This window comes from Poecilia reticulata, chromosome 22, assembly GCF_904066995.2.
Source record: "Poecilia reticulata chromosome 22, P_reticulata-male-v2, whole genome shotgun sequence".
In the NCBI taxonomy this organism is placed as follows: domain Eukaryota; kingdom Metazoa; phylum Chordata; class Actinopteri; order Cyprinodontiformes; family Poeciliidae; genus Poecilia; species Poecilia reticulata.
This window is the reverse complement of record NC_088851.1, coordinates 19520581-19542541: the sequence shown is the minus strand read 5'-3', so window position 1 is coordinate 19542541 and position 21961 is coordinate 19520581. Positions and strand designations below refer to the sequence as shown.

General features: G+C 40.0%; 2 protein-coding genes across 2 annotated transcripts; one reads left to right on the top strand and one right to left on the bottom strand.

Annotated features, from left to right (window-relative positions):
• The first annotated feature begins 1255 nt into the window (after positions 1 to 1255).
• Positions 1256 to 12019, top strand: LOC103459025 (basal body-orientation factor 1). The gene is made up of 10 exons (XM_008400220.3): positions 1256 to 1733; positions 1807 to 2059; positions 2133 to 2198; positions 4272 to 4352; positions 4435 to 4515; positions 6056 to 6135; positions 7584 to 7728; positions 10014 to 10495; positions 11067 to 11171; positions 11918 to 12019. The coding sequence occupies exons 1-10, from the start codon at positions 1690 to 1692 to the stop codon at positions 11976 to 11978; spliced, it is 1398 nt and encodes a 465-aa protein (XP_008398442.1). The 5' UTR covers positions 1256 to 1689; the 3' UTR covers positions 11979 to 12019.
• Positions 12020 to 12530: 511 nt separating this feature from the next.
• aldh6a1 (aldehyde dehydrogenase 6 family, member A1) lies at positions 12531 to 21796 on the bottom strand. The gene is made up of 12 exons (XM_008400221.3): positions 21641 to 21796; positions 19933 to 19977; positions 19768 to 19842; positions 19225 to 19386; positions 19001 to 19079; positions 18521 to 18823; positions 17529 to 17650; positions 17038 to 17227; positions 16433 to 16614; positions 15307 to 15486; positions 14301 to 14399; positions 12531 to 12842 (listed from the first exon to the last, which is right to left on the bottom strand). Exons 1-12 carry the CDS (start codon positions 21677 to 21679, stop codon positions 12738 to 12740), a joined length of 1581 nt encoding a protein of 526 aa, XP_008398443.1. The 5' UTR covers positions 21680 to 21796; the 3' UTR covers positions 12531 to 12737.
• Positions 21797 to 21961: the final 165 nt, after the last annotated feature.

Here is a 21961-nt window from a genome sequence, read left to right as displayed (position 1 = left end):
ACGATAGCTTTGTGAGCTGGAAACCACAGCAACAATGGAGCCGCTTTTAACTTTTCCGTTTGATCTTTTTTTTTCTCTTCATCTGATGAATGATCATATAACCAAACATTGCAATGTTTTCTTCCATTTTTTTTTTATTTTTTTTTTTACCAAAAACTGGGTTAGACAATGGGGTCAAACCTGTCCAGGCTAAAATGAGATCTCAAGGTATGAAGAGCACAATCAATAAAATCTGTTATTATTATTATTATTATTATTATTATTATTATTATTATTATTATTATTATTATTATTATTATTTACATTCAATCAAATCTTTCAATTAGTGCTGCTAAATCTTCAAGAACAGGGATGTCCAATGTGCGGTCCGTGTGCCATTTGTGGTCCTTTCAATCTGAACCTGGTTCTCAAACAACAGGTGCTGAAGCTGACTTTTAAAGTCAAAATAGATAATCTCAGGTACAACAGGTGTGTTTTTGTGCGTATGTTTTCGTTTAATAATGCGGTCAGTAGGGCCACCAAACCTTTTGCTAAAATAGATGTATGGACTCACTCATTCATTAACTGGGAGAAAAAAACTCCTCATTTTTGTTGCTGCAAAATAAAATGCTAAACTGTCTTCTAGACTTGTCACCAGCCTTTTCAATTCAAAGAGCCAGATGTTATATTTACTGAATGAAAAAAAAATTCTTAAATTTAAGACAATGGCAATTATATTTATTTTAGAAAAAAAAATTGAATGATGTTGGCAGAGTGACTCCTGATTTCTGCTAGTAAGGAGATTAAAGATACATAGGTACCTCACATAAAAGTTTCAGGATGAAAAAAAAACATTAAATTGCTTTCAAAAGCTTTCTACTTCTGGTAGAAACCATTTTTAGACCAACAAAATAGAAAACATTTGACCCTAAAAGTTAGAAAACCGACCACTTATCTTTTATTAAGGCAAACATTTTGCATGCTATAAGATATTGCCCTTTAAATTTATTGCTGAGCAGATAAGAAGAAAATCAATCACAAGAGAATAAGTTTGTTTTTTATTTGAAATTGTTGATTTTGACCCATGTTTAATAGGTTTGACCTTAATCCAAATTAATGAGGATGCATGTATATATTTATGAATGCATGTATGACATATATTTATAGCCATTAGTCAACAGTTAAATATATGAAACTCACCTGTTTGAGATTGTATTTGTTGTGCTACATAAGTAAAATTAATTTAACTTAAGAGTAAAACTGTCAGTGGGTGGGATCATCCATGCTTCAGTTAAGATGATTGGTCTAAAGGTGTCTGTTGAACTTAGCCAATCAAATGTTAGAGGGTATTTTAATGAGCAAAAATTTACGTGTTTTTTTTTAACTCATGCATGTGAATCACGTTATAATAAAAAAATACATATATTATGCATCTCATATATTGGACTGAAAATTAATTAGTAGATTTCACTTGTAATTATGTTTCAAATTGTGTACTGACACACTTAAATGATAACGGATTTATTATTGTGCATGTGAATGTAAGCTAATATCCAGTCATTTGTTTCTTATTTACTGGACCGAGACACTACCAGGATACCCTGTATAATTTATTAAGAGTCACCATAGACACAGCCCAACAAATAGGCCAACTTACAGCAGCCATTGTTCACTACCAGCAGGTACCAGGTTTGTTGGGCCCCATCAGCCATGCCTTCAACTAAAACCTCCAAGTCTAAGCGGGAGAAACGCGGGTAAGTGCGGGTTGTTTGCTGCGTTTACGTGCAAATAGGAAATCACAGGGTTGCGGGTTTTATTCTGTTACAGGAAAGGAAAGAAAAGCTCCAAACATGAGCCAAAAACCGAGAAGGAGCCGGACTTGGAGACGGCCAGAGCCAACGCCGCGCTGTGGGAGCTGAAACTGAAGATCACCGAGCAGGATCTGTCCGACTACCGGGGCGCCCACCACAACATGGCCCGCATGAACGAGCAGCTCACCAATCAGCTGTTCCGCTGTGAGCAGAACTCTGTGGACATGACCGGGTATTGGCAGAAAGAAGTAGAGGACAGAGAGGAGAAGGTCAGGAGGCGATGAGGCGCATATGAATTAACAGACTGTAATGTAAATCTGAACTGAAATTCTAATCTCACAGATCAGGATGCTCGAAGACAAACTTAGAAAACAAGAGACCATCGCACTTCTAGAGCGAAACAAACAGGTTGGTGTAAATATATGTACACACAGACATAAAACGTTTTGCAATTAAATGCATGAATTTGTACAATTCAAACTAGTATAAGTGTGTGTGAATAGGTGAATGACTAAATGTAGTGTTTTGGTGCCCTCTGAACGACAGGACATTCATCATTACCATTTTTAACAATAATAATATTTAAAATTGTACTAAAACATGATTTGTATACAAGGATTTGAGCTCTCAAAGGACATTCGCCTGGTTTGTGGTTTACTGAATCTGGGGCCAAGGACATGTTGTCCTCGTGTGTACTACTGGACTTTCTGACTGGAATACATTGGTTAATCTGGATTGGGAACAGTGTCTCCCAAAACACTGGACTGATCACTGACGTCCCCCACGGTTGCTCAGTCCACTAATGTTGCTTCTGGTTAATCACTGTGCAGAAGCACTATTTTAAAAATCATTTTTGGAATAAACAAGAGTAGAAAAGAAAGGTCTTTGAGTTCTGGTACATTGTTGAACCAATATCTGGATTGATGTTATTCTTTCAGCACCTCACACCATGGTGTTCCCACACATTATTAGGTAAAGGGAGAGTTTGGAAAAGCATGCATAGAATTCCTAAACTTAGTATTTGAAAAATATATTGTGTTTTATTATTATTATTTATTATTTTTAATATTATTTTCAGCTTAAAAAATGTGAATACCAAAATTAAGGTTGAGGCCAACTTACATTGGTCCCATCTTTTCTTATGGTTGGAAGGTGTGTCACAATATCAATCAAATTTTTCCCAGTTTTATTTCCTATTGTAATCAATCATGATTGATGTCTATCTAAAAAGAAAACCACACATATCTCCAAACACTGCACGTTAAAAGTGGTTTCCATTCCAGCAGCTGCCGTTGGTCTGATTTATTGTGCGCATCTTAAACCTGTAGCACGTCAAAATATGCTGCGCTGTCTGCTAACAGCTAGTGTTGTGTGTAATTATGTTGGCATTCGCCATGTTAAAAAAACAACAACCAAACAAAGGCACAATAAAATAAAATAAAAATTAAAAAAAAGAAAAGCACAAAGCCTTGCATTCCAAGTGATGGTCTAATGTTATTTTAATCTACTCCACTGGCCACAGTGAAAAAGCATAATTTAAAAGTGCTTGGTCGGGAAAATGCAGACACGCTGCTGGTCTTGATGTGTTAACCAGACTTCCATTGTCACACAGGATCCTCAGTCTAGAAAGGCCCCTTTAGGTTACATAACGCACACCAAAGGAACTTATTTAGACTCATACCCTCTCTGACCTCTGTTTCCCACCATAAAAGCCCAAGCTTTTAAGCTCACATGACAAAGTCAAGTGACAGAAAAACTATTCTTTGGATGGCAGCTGCTTTCCATCTTCCAATTCTTACCTCATGATAGTAAAACCGAACTTCAGAGGATGAAAAAGGACGTACGGTCTGGACCAACTTAAAATGTACGAGGCTGTCGCATATGCCCCCTTTTTATAAGAGCTGCAGTTGACTCCTAAAGATGAGACTTTGATGGCGCCTCAAACTCTGCAAGGCGATAAAATGGTTGTATGTGAAAGCGACGAACATGCGAAGCGGTTTGGTCGGGCGAATAATTATTCTGTGCAGCACGAGGGAAATGTTGATCACTTAACTTTAAAGCGGTGAATATTTTTGGAAACCTTACCATAGGATGGGTTGCATAGGGGGAAAATTAGAAGATGCAGACCAGCTTGTGTAAATACTGCAGCGCTGATGTAGATGAACGTTTAGAGAGTTATCTGAAGAATAACGATTAGGCTCCAAGCTGTAATCAGATGGTTGATAACCCCTCATTTAGTCGTCATGTCCATGTTTGTGGGCGCGCGTGTTTTCAGTCCCTCATGATTTTGGTCACTTTGTCACATTTTTTCTCAGACTGACTTCTCCACAGTAGCATCTTAAGACATTTAAGATGCGAGAAAGTTGGGTTGTGAATTCTCATTGCTGTCTCCAATTTGCATCGTCTAACGCTGTATAAAATTTGATGGTGGTAATTCATTATACGTATCGGCTTTTGTTCTGTTTTGCCGTGTCTGAAAAGGCTCAAGACTTTAAAGCACTCCAGGACGAAATGAGAAAAATGGAGGAAAACGAAACCCGGCTGGAGGAGGAACTCAGTGATGTGAGGAGGTGGAAAACAGGGTTGAATAATTTCAATTCGGATTTCATCGTGATGAAACTGACATTTTTGTCTCTGCTTGCAGATGAGAAAAAGGATGGATTTTACACAGAAAGAGCATGAGGAAACGCTAAGGAAAACTGAGGACAGCTTCCAAAGGGATCAGGTTGAAACACTATAAAGAACTATTTACAGTGCCTTGCAAACCGTTTGCGAGTATTGAACTTTTACAACCACAAACATCAGAGTATTTTATTGAGATTTTATGTGGAATCTTAATACAAACTAGTGCATATATATATGTAGAAATGCAACCCGCTTTATTGTGATACCTCTAAGTAAAATTTTGTGCCACCAAATGTGCCAGAAGTGCCTAGTTAAAAAAATAGCGTCCACCTTAAATCCAGGTGGTCTGTGAAGGCCTCGCAGGTTTTTTTAAATGACATAAGTGATCAAACAGCGTCATGAAGAGCGAGAAACTCCGCAGACATGATTCATAAGATAGCATGATTTGAAAACGTCATGGAGAATTATTCAATCTGCCATTTGAACATGGAAAGAGTTTGGCATAACTGCAATTCTACAAAGACATGAATGTCCCACAGGCTGGTTAATCAGCAAAGCAGCCAAGAGGTCAGTGGTTACTGTGGAGGAGCCTCAAAGAGGGAAAAACTGTTAATTTTTCCACAAATCTGGTATTTATGGAAGTGTGGCAAGAAGAAAGTCATGAGAAGTTCAATATGCAGCTTCCAACAAGCCATGCAGGGGATACCGCAAACATGTGAAAGAAACTATTATGATCAAATAAGACTAAAATGTGTCTATTTGGGAAATGCTATGTGTGGCATCTCCCTGAAAACATCATCCTCACCATAAAACATGGCGGTGGCTGCATCATGCTGAGGGTATGTTTTTCTTCAGTTGGGACAAGGAAAGTGGTGAGAGTTGACTGTTATTACTGGGAAAGACTAAATTTGGGCAGAGGGTCAAAATGTTCTTTGGACCTTCCACAATGGCTTATAAGAACTTTGGCTAAAAGTGAAAATTAATAATTTGTTATAATAATATATGCACATCAATTTTTATTGTCATTAGGAGGGAAACTGTACTTTTTTTCTTTATATCATTTTCCTCTACTATCGACATCCCATAGAATAAAATCTATCCATCCTCTTTTTGAGTTTTATGTTTTCCTTTAGAAATAAATCTTTGGTTATTTAAGCATTACAACCAATTTTCCATTAAAACGATACATTTTCTTTTTAAGAAAACATTATGTCACATTTGTGGCTCTAAAGTTTTATTCAGTTGGACTGAGGGCAAAAAAATGATTGTTAATCTGTTAGAACGGCCCAGTCAAAGACCAGACCTAAAGCCAATCATTTGAAGCCACTTCATTCAACCTGACAGAAAATTATTATGATGTTCAAAGCTGGTAAAAACTTGTATCAAAACTGACTCTACAAAGTAGAGAGGGGTGAATGCAAAGCTACACCACACATTTCAGATTTTTCTAGAAAAAAAAAAAGAAAACCAACTATCATATGGCTGCTTTGCTGGTTGTAACATGACAAAATGTGAAGACATTAATTAACACTTCTCCAAGACGTTTTTGACAATACCCATCTATACTTGTTGGATGAGACCAGACAGTGGCAAACCTCAAATATCCCAAGTTACGTGAAGTTATGTAATTTTTCCTGCAGGCAAGCCTAAAGGGAGAGATGAGGCTCATGTGCAATCAGGAGATAGCAAAGATGAAGCTGGACCACCATGAAGCTATTGTGTGAGTGTCTTTTCATGGCTGTGAATCTGAATTTAAATCCTTTAAAATGCTCTACCAATCAGAACGTGAAGAAAAAACAATTTCTGTGTAAATATGTGACCAGAATTAATGTTATTTTCTTGGATTTGTCATGTTCATGACAGTGTATGCTCCCTGAGTCAACTATCGCATCTTCATCCATCCCAGAAACGCCTGCAGGAAGCAGAGCATGTGTGGATGACCAGAGTTTACTTTTGAGGCTATAGGATGTGTGTCCTACTCTGGCAGTGATGTTTTCACAGCTCATGAAACATCAACGTTGATCCTGGTGTGGCCCTGCCAGCGTGGTCTGACTGTCTATAGTTGATTTAATTTTGAACGTTGAAGTTAAACAAACCAACTCTTTCCCATCCGGTTTCCAGAGAAGGACTTCTTCATACCAAGAACAGAAATCTGTGACCCTAAAGTTGACGTCTCTGTTTGATTTCTTAACCAACTCTGAGTGTATCGTGCTGAGATAAAAACAGAAAGTAAAACAACGGGACAACAGGAGGGATTCACAGGGTTTTTATGCAGCCTGGAAACATTTGGAAAAGTATGGAATTAGATTGATGTATTTTCTGGGTCTGGATAAATATGAAGCTACAGAAAATGGAAACATGGCTTAAAGGTTGTGTCCTTTTCCTCTTGGTGTCTTTTTCTTCATTATATCATCCCCAGCTCTCTTCCTCATGTAGTTATTTCTGTCTTGGCTTCTTTCTTTTGTCCTTTCTTTTTTGTTTGTGTCTTTTGTTCTATCCTTCCTTGTCTCCTCTCTTCTTTCTTGTGTTCTTTCTCCGCTCCCTTCGTTCTTCCTCACTTGCTTAAATCCGCCCTACCTTCTTCCTTGTGTCATCCTGTCCTGTTTTCCCTTTCTTGTGGCCTTGTTTTTCTTTCCTTGTGTTTCCTTGTCCTACTTCCTTCCTTTCTTGTGTCCTTATTTCCTCAGTCACTTCCTTTGTTCCCTTCTTTGTATCCTACCTTCCTGTGCTGTCTTCTATTCTCTGTTATTTCTTGTGTTCTACCCCCTGTGACTGCCTCTATCCTCTATACCTTTCTTCCTTCTTTGTGTCTTCCTCTCTTCACTTCTCATCACATCCTTTACATTTCTGTCTCATACTCTCCTCCATTGCATCCTTCCTTACTTGCATCCCTTTTCCTGTTTTACCCTTTTTGTGTCCTTCCTTTCTTTCCTTCCCTGGAAGGTTTTCTACCTTCCTCCTGTCCTACAATGTGACCTCCTCTCTCCTCCTTCCCTACGGTCCTTTTTTATGTCCTCCCCTCCTTGTCTTCCCTTCTTTCACCGCCACCTCACTTCCTTTCTTGTCTCCTCTGGAAAGTGTGAGGAAATGTAGTGTCTGCATCTTTATAGCTGGAAACAAATTTCTCAGTAGTCTTTTTTGCTTGACTTTTTTTTTCTTTCCCTTTAGCAAGATGGAAAGTGCGTTAACTTCTGCTTTCAAGGAGCGAGATAGCTTGAATGAAACACTGAAAACTACCATTCAAGAAGCAAAGGGTCTGAAGAAACTGACACATTCACTGGCAAAGGAAAAGCTCTCAGTCATGCTGGAGAAGGTATGTTTCACCCAAAAGACAGCAAACACCGATGTGACTTTTAAGTAGCGGTCCTTGGAAAGAGACCATTTATGCCCTGAAAGTAATTTTCAGTTATGAAAGTGTTTGTCGGATCTGTCCAGAATATATTTCAGGTGGGTTTTTTCCCCTTTACGTTGTTTATTTGTGCTGACCCTGTGTATTTTGCTTGTGGTCCAACTCCCACCGACCTCCTGACTGCTCTCCAGGCTCTCAGTGGTTAGTGGTTGCGGCGAGTTTCCACTGATGTCTGGGTTCTAATTGAATTATCCTTTGGAGCTTTCTGGCACCAATTCGTTTGGATAAATAAACATTGGGCGCATTAATCTCACCTCTAATGATGACAGCCAATCACGAGGAGTAAATTTGTTTCCCTGATGCTTTGGCCACTTGCAAGCATAAGTAAAAAAATATCCAAAGTTAAAACTGCTGGTCAGAGGTTTGCATTAACTCATCATTGGCATGAACGCTGTGTTAATTTGGGATGGTATGTATAATCTACGTCATGCATTCAACAAGAAACTTCAATGTATTTCAGAAACAAAAATCTAATCCAAATGGGTCTGAAATAATAATAGCCCCACCAGTGTTGAGTTGAATGTCCTCAGCGCCTCAGCCGCAACCTTTTAGTAGTCATCAACAACCCGCTTGGCCAGCTGCATATTTGACCACTCTTCTCATCAGACATTCATTGGTTTCCTTACACAAATTCAGCTTTTAAGCACAATCCAAAAGTCATCAATAGGGTTAATTTAGGAACCCATTAAGATGCATAACTTAAGATGCCCCATTCAGATGATTGCAATTGAACAAAAACCTGTAAATCAACCGTCAATTGAAATCATGTGCGCTGGAAGCAGGGAAACATCTCAAACATGCAGAGCAGTGTGCCTTTTCTGACCACCAACCTTGAGGACCAAGGTAGGTGGTCCACCAGTGTGTCTCGCCACATCAACGTGGTCTGAGATTCACCAAAGAAAAAATAAGGACCGGCTTCTTGCATAACTGAAGACGAACCAAATCTCTTCTAGAGAAAAGTTTTACAGTCAGACGAGACGAAGCTTGAGCTATTTTTCCAACTAGGAACTCGTTTTCCTGCACCAGTTGTCGACCACGGTAGAGGCAGGATCATGCTAAGGTTTTCTTTCTCCTCCAAATTTACTGTGTTCACCACAAATCAGGGACTATATGGTTAAAAGCTGAACACGCCTGGACGTCGCAAAGGACTGTGTTGGAAAGATAAAGTTGTTATGATGTGTGGTGGTGATGGCGAATCCAAAATCCACAACAAGCATAAATGAACTTAAGTGACTAATGTGTTTTTCATTCTTTTTCACTATCAGCCTAACAGTGGACTGTGGGGAAATGTGAATCATTAATGAAGGAATGATAAATCATGAACTTACAAACAACAGCAGGCGCAGGAACAATGGGAACAGGGTACAATATGTTAATGGGGAAACCAGCAGGGAGTGGATGAAGGAGAAGTGGTTAAATGCTGGAATGATCACCAGACCTAATTACAAACAGGATGCATCTTTGAGGGGAGAGCCAAAGGCAGACTGAGGGAGAAAGAGACATAATGTCACAGGGAAGCAACACAAACCAAGGAGCTGTGAAAAACAATGACAAAAATCAGCCAAACACAATAAATAAATAAATAAATAAATAAATAAGACCTAATTGAAATACTAAGGGTTGATTGAACTCTGCGACAGACTGACGACCTGTCCAGGGTGTATCCTGCCTCTCGCCCGAAACGTTGGCTGGAGATGGGCACCAGTAACCCTCCCGACCCCACTGAGGGACAAGGGTGCAAAAAAATGGATGGATGGATGGATGGATGGGTTGATTGAACTGATGTAAAACATAAACAAGCCTTATCTAGTCAAAACAAAGAATAACTAAGCATAAACACAAATGAAGTAACAAAACTATAGACCCAGAAAAACCAAAGATCCTGACATAAAGCTTCTTGATTGACTCCTGATGTCAGAAGCAGATTCATGGCTGCAGAAAGCTTGTAGATGAGGCACAACTTGCTAAGGGATATTTAACCAAAATACAGGAATAAAATTGAGTGTATGTATCATTTTGTGCCTGTTTTCATGAGTGAAATCTCCAAAAAATAAAAATAAAAGAAAAAATCACATTTTACTCCCTGTTCTTAGAAGAAGCCTAAAATTAATGTAACAATCATGGTTTTGATGAGTGCATGTATTGTAAATTGTCACTGGGCCTTCTCTGCTTTATGCTCTCTCACCCAGGATATGCTCGAGGCGACGGTTAAGAAGGACATGGCAAAGATGGAAGTGAAAGAAAAGAAGCTCTCTGAAGTCATGGCCAAAGCCGCTTCACTGGAGCTGGCCCTGGCAGAAATCTCCAGAAAATCTGAGCAGCAGGAAGAGAAGGAGAAGAGGAATCTGGTTACCATCCAGGCCAGCCAGGTGGAGCTGGACAAACTGCAGAAGCTCCTCGCCATGCGAGAGAAGGAGATGCAGCACGTCAAGCAGCTGGCGAAGACCATCGTAGTTAAACGCAGAGAGGTGGAGGAATTCTTCCACGAAGCGCTGGGTCACGTCAGGCAGGAGATCGTTGCCAGCAGACTTCAGAATAAAAAGGAAGACCTTCAGGATTATCGGCAGAAGTTTAGAGAGGCCACAGCTGGGATGATGAAGTTCCCACCCATCCGTACCGTCAACAGGAGTCCCAACTACCTCTATGCAGACATGGAGGCAGTCGCACAATGGTACCTTCTCTTTTCTTTCAGTCATTTCTATGGTGTTACATTTCCCTTGTAGTCTAAAACCAATTGCATTGTATTTTATTGGAACTGATTGATCAGAAACCAGCAGTGTATAAATGTGAAGTCGAAGTTTCCTTCTACACGTAACCTCTAAATGTACTGTGGTTTCAAACCAGACAACTTATTGCTTTTAAAATAATGACCAAGGTTAGAATTAGTCATCCTGAAGTTACAATAAACTCAAAGTGATCATGTTTGTAAACAGCCAAAGGTAAAACATTTTTAGCAATTTTTTCTTCCCTAAGATTGAATAAGTTCTGCAGTTACAGACGTAAAGCAAGCTCCAATATCTTATTAAAAAGTTACTTGTGAGTAGGTTTTATCTCATCTTTCAAGTGTACAAAGATATTTGCACTAGACACAAGACAAACATACTTGGCAAGATTTTGTGTCCTTCCACTTCTCTCATAAATCCTCAGTGAAACACATTAAAGGCTGTGAGTGTAATGTGAGAAAATTAAAGACACATGACTTAATGAAACACAGGTCTGATTTGCCTTCTCTTTGTCTGAAGGTCCCATCCTCATAACGGTGAGGTCAACATGTCTCATCTCACTTGGGAGCAAAAGGAAAAAGTGCTTAGCCTCCTCTTTGCTAAAATGAATGGACAGACGGAAAGGTAATAAAACATCCCTCATATGTTTCACACAGCTCAACTATTATTAGGATTTGTGCTCACTGCCTACATTAAAATCCATTTGTTTTCCTCTAAAATGAACCAAAAACTTCTGCATCAATTAACTCCGAAGAACAAAGTGCAGTGACACCATGCAGTTAGCTCAAATTGAAAATGCTGACTCCTCCCTCACTTTAATGCCTTAAACAGCCATTTTCTCGGCAGAAGAGGATACCATAAAACATAAGTTAGGCTTCGACCAATTTTCTTTTCCATCCAGCTGCTTAAAAAGAATGAAGAAAGAGTCTGGGCACAATAGTAAAAATAGGCCCGGCCACAGAGTCGTGTGCTTGGAAACAAACATCTGGTCACAACGATTTTTCTTCCAGCTCTTTGGTCCCCTCTTCACGTGCATATGCAGTTTATTTTGTCCTTTGAACGCTTGTGGTCAGAGAGCAGCTGGTAACATGATTTCCAGAAGATTGTGCAGGGGATCTGAACGTATGGGATAAAGCGGGAAAGACGGGAAGTATATTCATGTCAGCGGTGGTCTGGCATCCAGTCTGACCTTTTGGTAAAATAAGACAATCAGTAAGCAGGATCCAAATCTAGTTGACCCAGAATAACTGCATTAGGGGTAAAAAAAAAAAAAGAAAACCCAGAATAAACAACCCAATGTGTTATAAAACATGGCCTTTCATTTCTGTGTTCTCTATTTAACTGCAACCTCTTGCATTCCCCCCCGATAGGAAAGTCTGCAAGCATCAGGGTCTGTGTGCGTCCAGCGAGGAACGGAAAGAGACTCTTTGACACCAACGCTGCCGAGCTCAAACACACACACATAAAAAAAATGGCACAGAAATAAAAAATGAAAAAAAGTTTTACCTCATCCTTACAATTTAAAATGCCTGCACAGATTTATCGGTCCCACATTGCATGTTTAGCAGAAAAAGCAGCGGCTGCGAGAACGTCAGTTCCTACATGTGATTTATCAAGACGGTTTGCATTTTAGCGATGCATAATGATGACTGTCCTCCAGAATTAGAGAACTGCCGGGGCGCTCATCGGCCCCCAGGCGCCGGAGTCCATTCTGCCCTCAACCCCAAACAGCCTGTCGGATACGCACCACACCACACCACACCACATGACCTCGGTGCAGCCTCTGCAACTCTCAACAGAGCTGTGCGCCTTCGCTTTGTGTGCTTCCTGAGGAGCGTCAGTCAGGAGTACAGCACAGTGAATAATGTTGGTTTGTGTTCCTTTCAGCCGTTTTTACAATGCATGTGGTTTTAATTGCGTATTTTATGCATAAAACAAAAACAAACACTGGTTGCCTCCATGAAGACACACAATCTTTTTGGAACCAACAAGATTTATTAGTGTTTCCTCTTCTGCACAGCTCTGCAGACATTCATTCAGCATCTAAGCACACTGTTTACACACAGTCTTTAAAATGGGTGTTATTTCACATCATTCATCTATCTATAATCAAATAACTTTTTTTTTCAAATACTTTTTTCTGAAAGAAAACTTGAAGTTACATCAGAAGCACTTGAAAGGATGAGGCATTCAGCGTCCCATTGTCGGCATAGTAACGGCAGGACTTTTCAAGGTAGCGTCTTCAGCTTTCCATTGGGAGGTTACGGTTTTGATCTGCGTGTAGAACTGGATGCCCTAAGGAGATAAAAAATACAATAATGAAATACTAATCAGACTGATCATCTCCACAAACTTCAGCGTACTTTAGTGGGACAGACCATCTCAAAAGCAGCACTTAACTGGAGTGAAAGGAAAAGGATGCATGGTTTAAGACTTTGTACAGATACAAGTTTGAAAACTGTTTTGTGCTTTTATATTCAACCTAACTGAGTCAATACTTAGTGGAAGCATCTTTCACTGCAGTTACAGCTGCAGGTTTCAGACCAAGTAACATAATGCCATAACAATGCAAGTGCACCATCTCACAAACCAATAAACTTTAATTTCTATACAACATTTGTCATGGGAAGTGGAAGACATTTTAAGTACCCCAAAATAAATAAAATTAGTACTGAAGTCTCTGTAAAAAGGGCTAGTTGAGACCACAGCACTAAACTGAAAACTTTTATGATCCAGTCTTTGGTGGTAGAAAGAAAGACAAGAGAAACAAACAAAACCAAAGCAAAGGAAATCATTAAGATTGTTTAAATTTATAGTGCAATTAATTGATTCAGTCCTTATTGCAACAAGCTTAGCTGTATGTTTTGCATCGTTTGTCTTCCAATCAATTTTTTACAAACTCCCTTGCTGAAGAAAAACATTTCCACAGCATGATGATGCCACTGCCGTGTTTCACAGTGCAGACTGTGTTTGTATAGGGTAAAAAGTTTGTATTCTCATCTGACCAGAACACCGTCTTCCACAGGTGACCTCTACGCGACTTTAATCTGGACTTCTTATCACTTCATTTTAATAATCAAGCTATTCTTCCATAAAGACTAGATTTCAGACTAGAAGTTCCCATCCTATGAGATGTGAATCTCTGCAGCTCCTCCACAGTTACCAGCTTGTCAGTCTATATGTAAACATGAACTTATTCCACACTTCTGTTCTTAGATGATGGATTGAACATTGAGGTTATCGGCGTAAAGAGAGATAAATATAAATGTGCACATCCTGTTAAATCCCAATTAAATACATTGAAGTTTGTGTTTGTAAAGTGATAAAAGGTCGCAATAGGTGACCCACTATGCTTCCTTGAACAGGTTAGGATAAGTCTATAGGACTATATAGAACATGTTTTGCACAAAATAATTTATATTCAATAAGTTTTTACTCTGCTCATTTCTTAAACATATTGAGCTCCTTTTCATAAGAAGCCGTTTTAAGGCCTCTTGTCTCTTTAAACCTAAATAAGCTGCTGCTGGCCACGCCCCCAATTTAACATTTACACTCACATGTGAAAATGGGCACAAACAGACGTGTAAATATACAATCATACTTCTTTAAAAAGCAGAAGTGGAGCCTCATGCACAACCAACAAGAATCCAGCAAGTGGTTTCTGGACAGCAACTCAACAACAAAACACTTGTCTTTTTCAGGAGCCGTTCTTCGTCACATACAGCAATAAAACCATCTGACCAAATGTCTTACCTGCTTCCCATAGAAGTTGGTGTCCCCTCTGAAGGATCCTCTTGATCCAGTGAAGGAGAACATTGGCAGCGGCACAGGGATGGGCACATTGACTCCAACCTTCACACAAACAAGCATCGTCCCTTTCATTTCCATAAATGTAAGTTTTGTAAAACAATTCCAGGAACCCAAATTGCTGGGATGATCGAGATGCAGCTGACAAAAAGATGCGGTGCGTCCGAGCTTGTTGAAAAAACAAGCCTACACGGTCGCAATAAACAAAGCCGAACCTGCGGCTTGCATCTGCCGCTTTTAAAGCGCAGCGTGCCCTTATTAGAGGGACGAAAAGCTAAATAAAACATTGTGTTTTGAAAACTGCAGAGCCATGGTTGGTTTAAGATGTTTGAAAGAGCGGGAAGACGTTTTGACACACTAGGGCCTTTTGGCGAAGGTGCGCCGAGTGGGAAAGGGGAAAAAAAAAAAAAGAAAAACGAAAAGTAGATGTTTGTTGCACAGAGGTTTTGGAAAGGAGTGCAGCACATGGCCTGCACAGCATTCCCCGACATGTGAACAGCAAACACAGGGCACAACCAGGCTCCACAGGCAAACAAACAGGGGGAAGGCTGGCCGTAGTCTGCCGAACACAAACCCTGGAATCCCTTGTGAGTTTTAATTTGAGAATTCCCTGCTCCGGATGCTACCTGGAAATACGTTTCTATGCCCCTCTGTTTTCCTGTAACACACATGCGTGTTTGCTTTATCTATTTGGAGCCTCGGATGGCGGGGAAGTGGAGAAAACAGGGTTACCCGAGGTGTGTATTTTAGGTGAGGAGCAAACAAGGAGATACGTGACATGGAATTTTTTTTTTGTTTGTTTTTTTTCCCTTTTTTTAATATGTGAAGATTTTCAAACAGAATCGTGATGTGCTCCCCGCTGCTGGAGATGCAGCTCAGACATGACAGAGGGATGTGAATGCCTCCTTTCTCCCGGGACGGAGGGGCGCATTTGGAGGACGCAGCCACCCACCTGGCCCACGTCCACCTCATGAGTGTATTTGCGCGCCGCGGCACCATTTGTGGTGAAGATGGCGGTGCCGTTGCCGTAGGGATTGTTGTTGACCAGGCGGATGGCATCGTCGAGACCGTCTGCCTCGAGGACAATCAGGACGGGTCCGAAGATCTCCTCCTTGTAGCACTTCATCCCGGGCTGAGGAGAAATATTTCAAAAACGTTTTCAAAACCAGGCGCCGAACGAAACGTTCAACATTTTTCTCAATAAAACCTCGTTCAATTCATTTGAGTGGGATTTTCAAATACATTTCCTTCCACTTTCTGCTGAAACAAAATTAATGATCTAAAGATTTTGGTGAGTATTTGTGTTCAGCCTCCTCTACTCTGATACGCTTAAATTAAAATTAATGCAACCAACTCCCCTGAGAAGTTTCCATCTTTTGCTTTAAATGGTACAAAACTGAGCAGTTTTTAAATATGTGAAGGTACTAAAAATGCCAGTTTTGTCAGTTTTTTTTATCTTCAAAGATGTCCCACCACTAAAACTTGTTTTTATAAAATTGCTTTCTTTAGTTGTTTATGCATTGTTGCCTATTGTGACACACTTTGTGATTTTAATAACTAGAATTAATCTCCATACACATTTTAGGGAACCAAACTATGCAGCTTGACTTTCTTTACATTTGTAATTCATAAAATGCAAAGGTTGGATTGTTTTTCCTTTATTCCAAAAACAAACTAAATGTGAAGTTATGTAGTTTAAACATTTTGGTTTAAAAAAGCATTAAAATTGGTGAGTTATTGTTTTTCACAGCGGCAGGAAGGTTTTGTGGCTCTCGGCAAGTTTTTACACTGGAGAACTGAGGGGAGAAATGGCTTTTTAGGATTCATGCGTTAGAAAGTCCTAGTCAAAGTCCTGGCATAAATCCCATCGAGAATCAGTTGCAAAACTTAAATACCGATGTTCACAGCTGCTAAATTTATTGTGACTCCACATCACCTGTTTTGACTGAGACTGAACTATTTTGTTGGTCAATCACATAAAATCCAACTTAAATACATTGAAGTTTGTGGTTCAAATGAGAGAAAACGTCAATTGGTTTGAAAGCTTTTTGCGAGGCACTGAAAACATCCCCACATACCGTGACGTTGCCGATGATGGTGGGTCCGACAAAGTTGCCGTTCTCATAACCTTTGACCTTGACGTTTCGGCCATCGAGGAGAAGTTGAGCTCCTTCGTCCACGCCGCTCTGGATGAGACTGCAGACTCTGTCTCTGGCCTGCGGGGAGATCAAGGGCCCCACATCCGCGCCGGGCTGGTCCCCTAGCCGGAGTCCAAACACAAGCAGGCGTAGCGTTACACATCACGGCACATTCACACTCGTCCTCCACTGAGGAGGACCACGGACGCTTGCGGCTTTCCTGTTCCAAATTTGCTGTGACTCCACATCACTTTAAGCAGTCATAGCCGATCTTCGTTTCACCTCACGTCAACTTTTTTCTCTGAGAGGATCTGACGGTCAAAAACCGCCATTTAGGTCTGGTCCGCAGATCTGGCCACAAATTTGCAGCATGACTGCCTCGACAAGCCCTGAGCTCCCAGCAGACTCTGAATTGGAAATTACAACAGAGCATCAGCCGAGAGGTGAGGTTAGGGCGGCGTGGGTGGCCCCGGCTCGGCTAAACCAACGGGCCCCATGTGAGAGCGGGCTTCTTGAAAGGCGGGGGTGACTTGCGGGTGTGGTACCTGCGTTCACGCGCAGAGCCTTGGCACGCTCCACCAGCTCCGGCAGCCAGCGCCGCGCCTCGCCCACCAGGATGGCCGTGGACAGGGCCATACAGCGCTGGCCCGCCGCCCCGAACGCCGCTCCCACAAGCTGGTTCAGAGTGTTCTCCTTGTTGGCATCGGGCATCACCACACCATGGTTCTTTGCGCCCTGCATTGCACAAGAAGTGGTTAACCTTCAGCTCTTTGATCTCCTAAGGTTGTTGTTCTAAACAAACTGCGGATTCAATTTTATAGTTGACATGCTGCACATTTTGGTTTGTGTGTGGAATGAGGAGCACATATAAAAATATCCCTTTTTCACAGCTGTAATCGGCTTTCCACACGCATCAGTGCATTTGAAAGTCACCAATATGAACAGAGAGGCCAAAACCATATTAAAGAATCCGTTGGGCAATGCTGCCACCTTCTGGGGACTTGCAGCAATTGCATTAACTATTTATCGCACTCACCATGTTGGATTGGACCCGTTTGCCATTTTTAGATCCCCTTTCATAAATATACTCCCCGGCTTGGTTTGAGCCCACGAAGCTGATGGCCTTGATGGCGGGGTGGTCACAGATGAAATTCACAGCTGAGGCAGAAAAATGTGGAATGAATGACCAAAATATAATTTCCTCCTTACAGATTTATCCTGTGTTTTTTTTTTTTTTTTTTAATATTCCAGGTCAAATGTGAAACTATAGTTCCTCCATTCTGAATGTCTTGGTTGAATTTTCTTACCCAAATTCAGACTAGATTTCTACCTACACTGCAAAAAAACATAAAATATGTACAACTCTGGAAATAATTAAGAGCCCTCTGCACTGAACCCTATTGAAAACCTCCTGGTTATTCCACCAAATATTGATTTCTGAATTCTTCCTGAGTTAAAACATTAGTATTGTTTCTAAATGAACATGAATTTGATTTCTTTACATTATTTGATGCCTGAAAGAACTGCATCTTTTTCGTTATTTTGACCATTTCTCATTTTTTGCAAATAAAAACTAGAAATTTTCATTTTACTCAAACATATTTCTAGTTTCCAATGCCCATATCTTCATACACTTGAAATACTGTAAGACAAAACTAACTCATGAATAACTTTTCAGAACTTGCTTTTAGTTTTTCCTTAATATTGATAAAAATTTTGTCATTCCACTGGCAGATTATTTCACTTATTACACAACATTTTCCTCTGTTATAAGTGAAATAATCTGCCTGTGGAATTAGAAAACAGGTAAGGTCACACCAGTAGGGTGGCAGTATTTCAAATATTTAAAACAAAAATCAAATTAAAAAATGATTGATATCGACTGATATGAATCGGTATGAATCTGTAATAGTTTTTCACAGCACAGTAGCATATCTAAAAATAAAGACTGTAAAGAAGAATAACTGAATTAAAAGCATTAAAAAGTCATATTCAGTCGTATTTCTGGTAACTTGAACCAACTCTCACCAGCATGCTGCCCGTGTATGACGTTCAGTGTCCCGTCCGGAGCGCCGGCGTCCTGCAGCATCTTGGCCAGCAGCATGGCGCAGGTCGGCACGCGCTCCGACGGCTTCATCAGGTACGTGTTGCCGCACACCATCCCCATGGGGAACATCCACAGGGGGATCATGGCGGGGAAGTTGAAGGGGGCAATGCCGGCGCACACGCCGATGGGAAGACGGTAGGTGTAGGTGTCCATGTCCTTGGTGATGGAGGGCAGAGTTTCTCCCAGCATCAGAGATGTGATGCTGCAGGCGTGCTCCACCACCTCTGAAATAGCAACGCAATGGAAGATATTTCTTCTGTGACAAATGGTTAGGGTTAGGCTATTTTTTCAAAATATTATTATATAATATATTTCCAAAAATTTACATATTTGTGCATAAAAATGTAAATATTTATCTCCATGTTGTCCAGGGAATCTGCATGCATGTCACTGAAACTTACGCAACCCTCTGAACACGTCTCCTTCTGCGTCCGCCAGGGTTTTGCCCTGCTCCAATGTGATGGACTTGGCGAGTTCTTTCTGAAACAAAACCAGGCGTTCAGCTCAAGAACTAACCTCCAGCGGTACGGTCATCATCAAACACAAGCAGCACATTTAGACCTCTGATCAGCAGGATGTTGACCAGTTTCAGGGCATCTCAGGCTGAGCAACCTTCTTTACTCACAATGTTGTCTTTGATGAGCTGCTGGTAGCGCAGGAAGATCTGCTGCCGGGACAAAATGGAGGTTTCAGACCAGGAGCTAAAGGCTCTGGAGCAGGAGTCTACAGCAGCCAGCATCTCCTCCTGGGTGGCTTTGGGGACACGGGCAATCACTTCATTGGTAGCCTGCAAAGAACAAGAAAACAGGTAACGATGAGATTAAAAACATAATTTAACCTCGATTAACTGTGACTGGTGAACGTCAGGTGAAATACTGAAAACCATTACTGGAACTGAGAACTCCCCCCATTTTCTGTTTACTGCCAACAGCAACCCCTTCTTTACACTGTTTTCTTTTTTTACAGTCAAATATAGGTTAAGAACATATGCTTTCTCCAGCTAGTGTTTTTTTAATGTGCTACAAAAATAAAGGAAACAACAAAAAATGATTAAAATCAAAGGTTACAAAAGGAAAACCAGAAATAACTCTGGCCGATAGAAGTTTGATTAGTGCATTTCTACAAATAATACACTGATAAACTTCTTCAGGTTTGGTACAACACTTACAGGATTGTGAATATCAAGCCATTCTGAGGATTTGGACTCCACAAATTTCCCATCGATGAAGAGTTTAACAGTAGACTGTAAGGAGACAAATAATATAAATCATATTCATATCACACAATAGGACCAGAATGAGTTAGATTCATAAACAAATGTATTTTCACTCACCACAGAGGAGGAGGAATAGCACAGACGGCCAGTTTTAGGATGGACCTGTTAGAAATTGATATCCAGTAATAATGTAAAGGCTGGAAGGTCAAACTGAGATTCTCTTTCTGAACATTTTTGGTGTTCAATCCTTTCTGTAAACTTAACTAACTTTTCAGCTAGTTAGTTGAAACTATTTATTAGTTCTGTTACCACAGGACACGTCAGCTCTGAATTTTTTCATAATTCTAACTTTTATGCTTCTTTGTTTTAAATATCTAACCCTTTACAATCGTATTGAAACAAATAGGTGACGGGTTCAAATGCTTCTACAACCACGTAATGGTTGAAAACCTAAATATTTCCACACTCTTGCACATAGAAACATCATTCAAATGTTAGAGGGTTAAAGCTTTGGGCTATTCTCAAATGAATAAAAATGTTTATATCTTTCAACATTTTCATAAAATGGTTGTTAGAAAATTATATTTTGGCTCAGTTGGAGATTTTTCTCTAACAGTACCTCTTTTTATATGAATCTTAAAAAGTTGCAAACTTTTAGTTGTACACCATAAATAATACATATCTATGCATTAAAATATAGGTTAAAAGAACAATTACTTTCCATCAAACAGTCTTTCTGTTACAAAGCGTTTAGATTTTATAATTTCGAGCTTTGCCACAGAATATTTTACTCACCAGTGTCTCTCAAGTTCACTTACTGAAAGCAATTCAGTTTTTCTTTTCCACTTTTGCTTCTTTTTAGATCTTCGTCTTCTAAAGCAAGTTTCAGCAGGTCGTCCACTTAATTAGAAGCTCCGCTGACAGTTTTTAGACCACTTTTCAGTTGAAAGTAAAGTTACTTTGCAGATTTCTGACAATCTTCTCTTCTACTTTTTAGCTGCTACTTCAGCAGATCACAAGCAGCTGTTTTCCATTCACTGCTGCTTTTTTATCCGTTTTTGTTACTCATATTTCAGTAGATTAGCTCAAAGGTCTGGCTTTGTTTTGTTAAGTAGCTGCTATTATTTTTACCTTTTTAGAACCGTTTTTGTTCTGACTTCAGCTTCTTTAACATTTGTCAGGTAAAAGTTGAGCTTCTTCACCAGAGAAGATAGTTGTGCTTTTTCCAACGTTTCTGACCATTTGTTTTTTTAGAAGTTTTCTCATATTAACCTAGAATTTTTCAGAATTATTCAGCTGAAATGTTTCATCTTACAGCCTTCACACCACATCTAAGCAGGAACTGCTAATTTTTCAAGTTATAATTGTTTTATGAAAAACTTGTAAAGGCAGATTTAGTTTGCCAGTTTATGGAAATGTGCATATAACCAGTTATTTCCAGCTGCAGCTTGCTGGAGAACAAGATTAATAAACAACGTCAAAGTGCATGGCAATGAAAAGGGGGACAAAGTCAAGCTGAGTGGCGGGCGCAGAGGAAATGAAAGCAGAAAGAAAATAATTAGTACCACTGACAATGCAAATTGCTTGAACTTGCATACTACTACCACCCAAGTAAATCTGTGCATATTAAACAAGCCTGACTTTAGGTCAATATTTATTTTACTATCAATTTAAAATGAAAGAAACATGGCAAGTTTCTCCTATCTAACTCTTATCTATCTGCAATGCACACATGGTGCAGCACATGACATTGTAACTTTGTAAACAACAGATGAAATGAATGCTTGATTTATTTAAGCAGATCTAAAGCCGAATTAAAGCTCACCTTGGTTCTAAGCACTGATCTTAATGCTAATGCCGCCATGGTGAAATGTTTTTCTCCCAAGATGACCTGATTTCACAGATCCTGCAGGTAGCCCGATGGTCCAAGAACAGTCAGAATCCTCCCTCACGGACATGGATTACTTGGGGGCGGGCCTTAGCAAAAGGCAAGGCTCCCTATTGGACCGTATGTACTGACGCCCACAAATAAAGGCCTGTGATTGGTCTGATTGCTGAACAATCTGTCCAATCAATATTAGATGTAACGTACATTTCCGCCTCAGTTAAATAAGTCGCTTGACTATTGGATAAGTATGAAACGGGT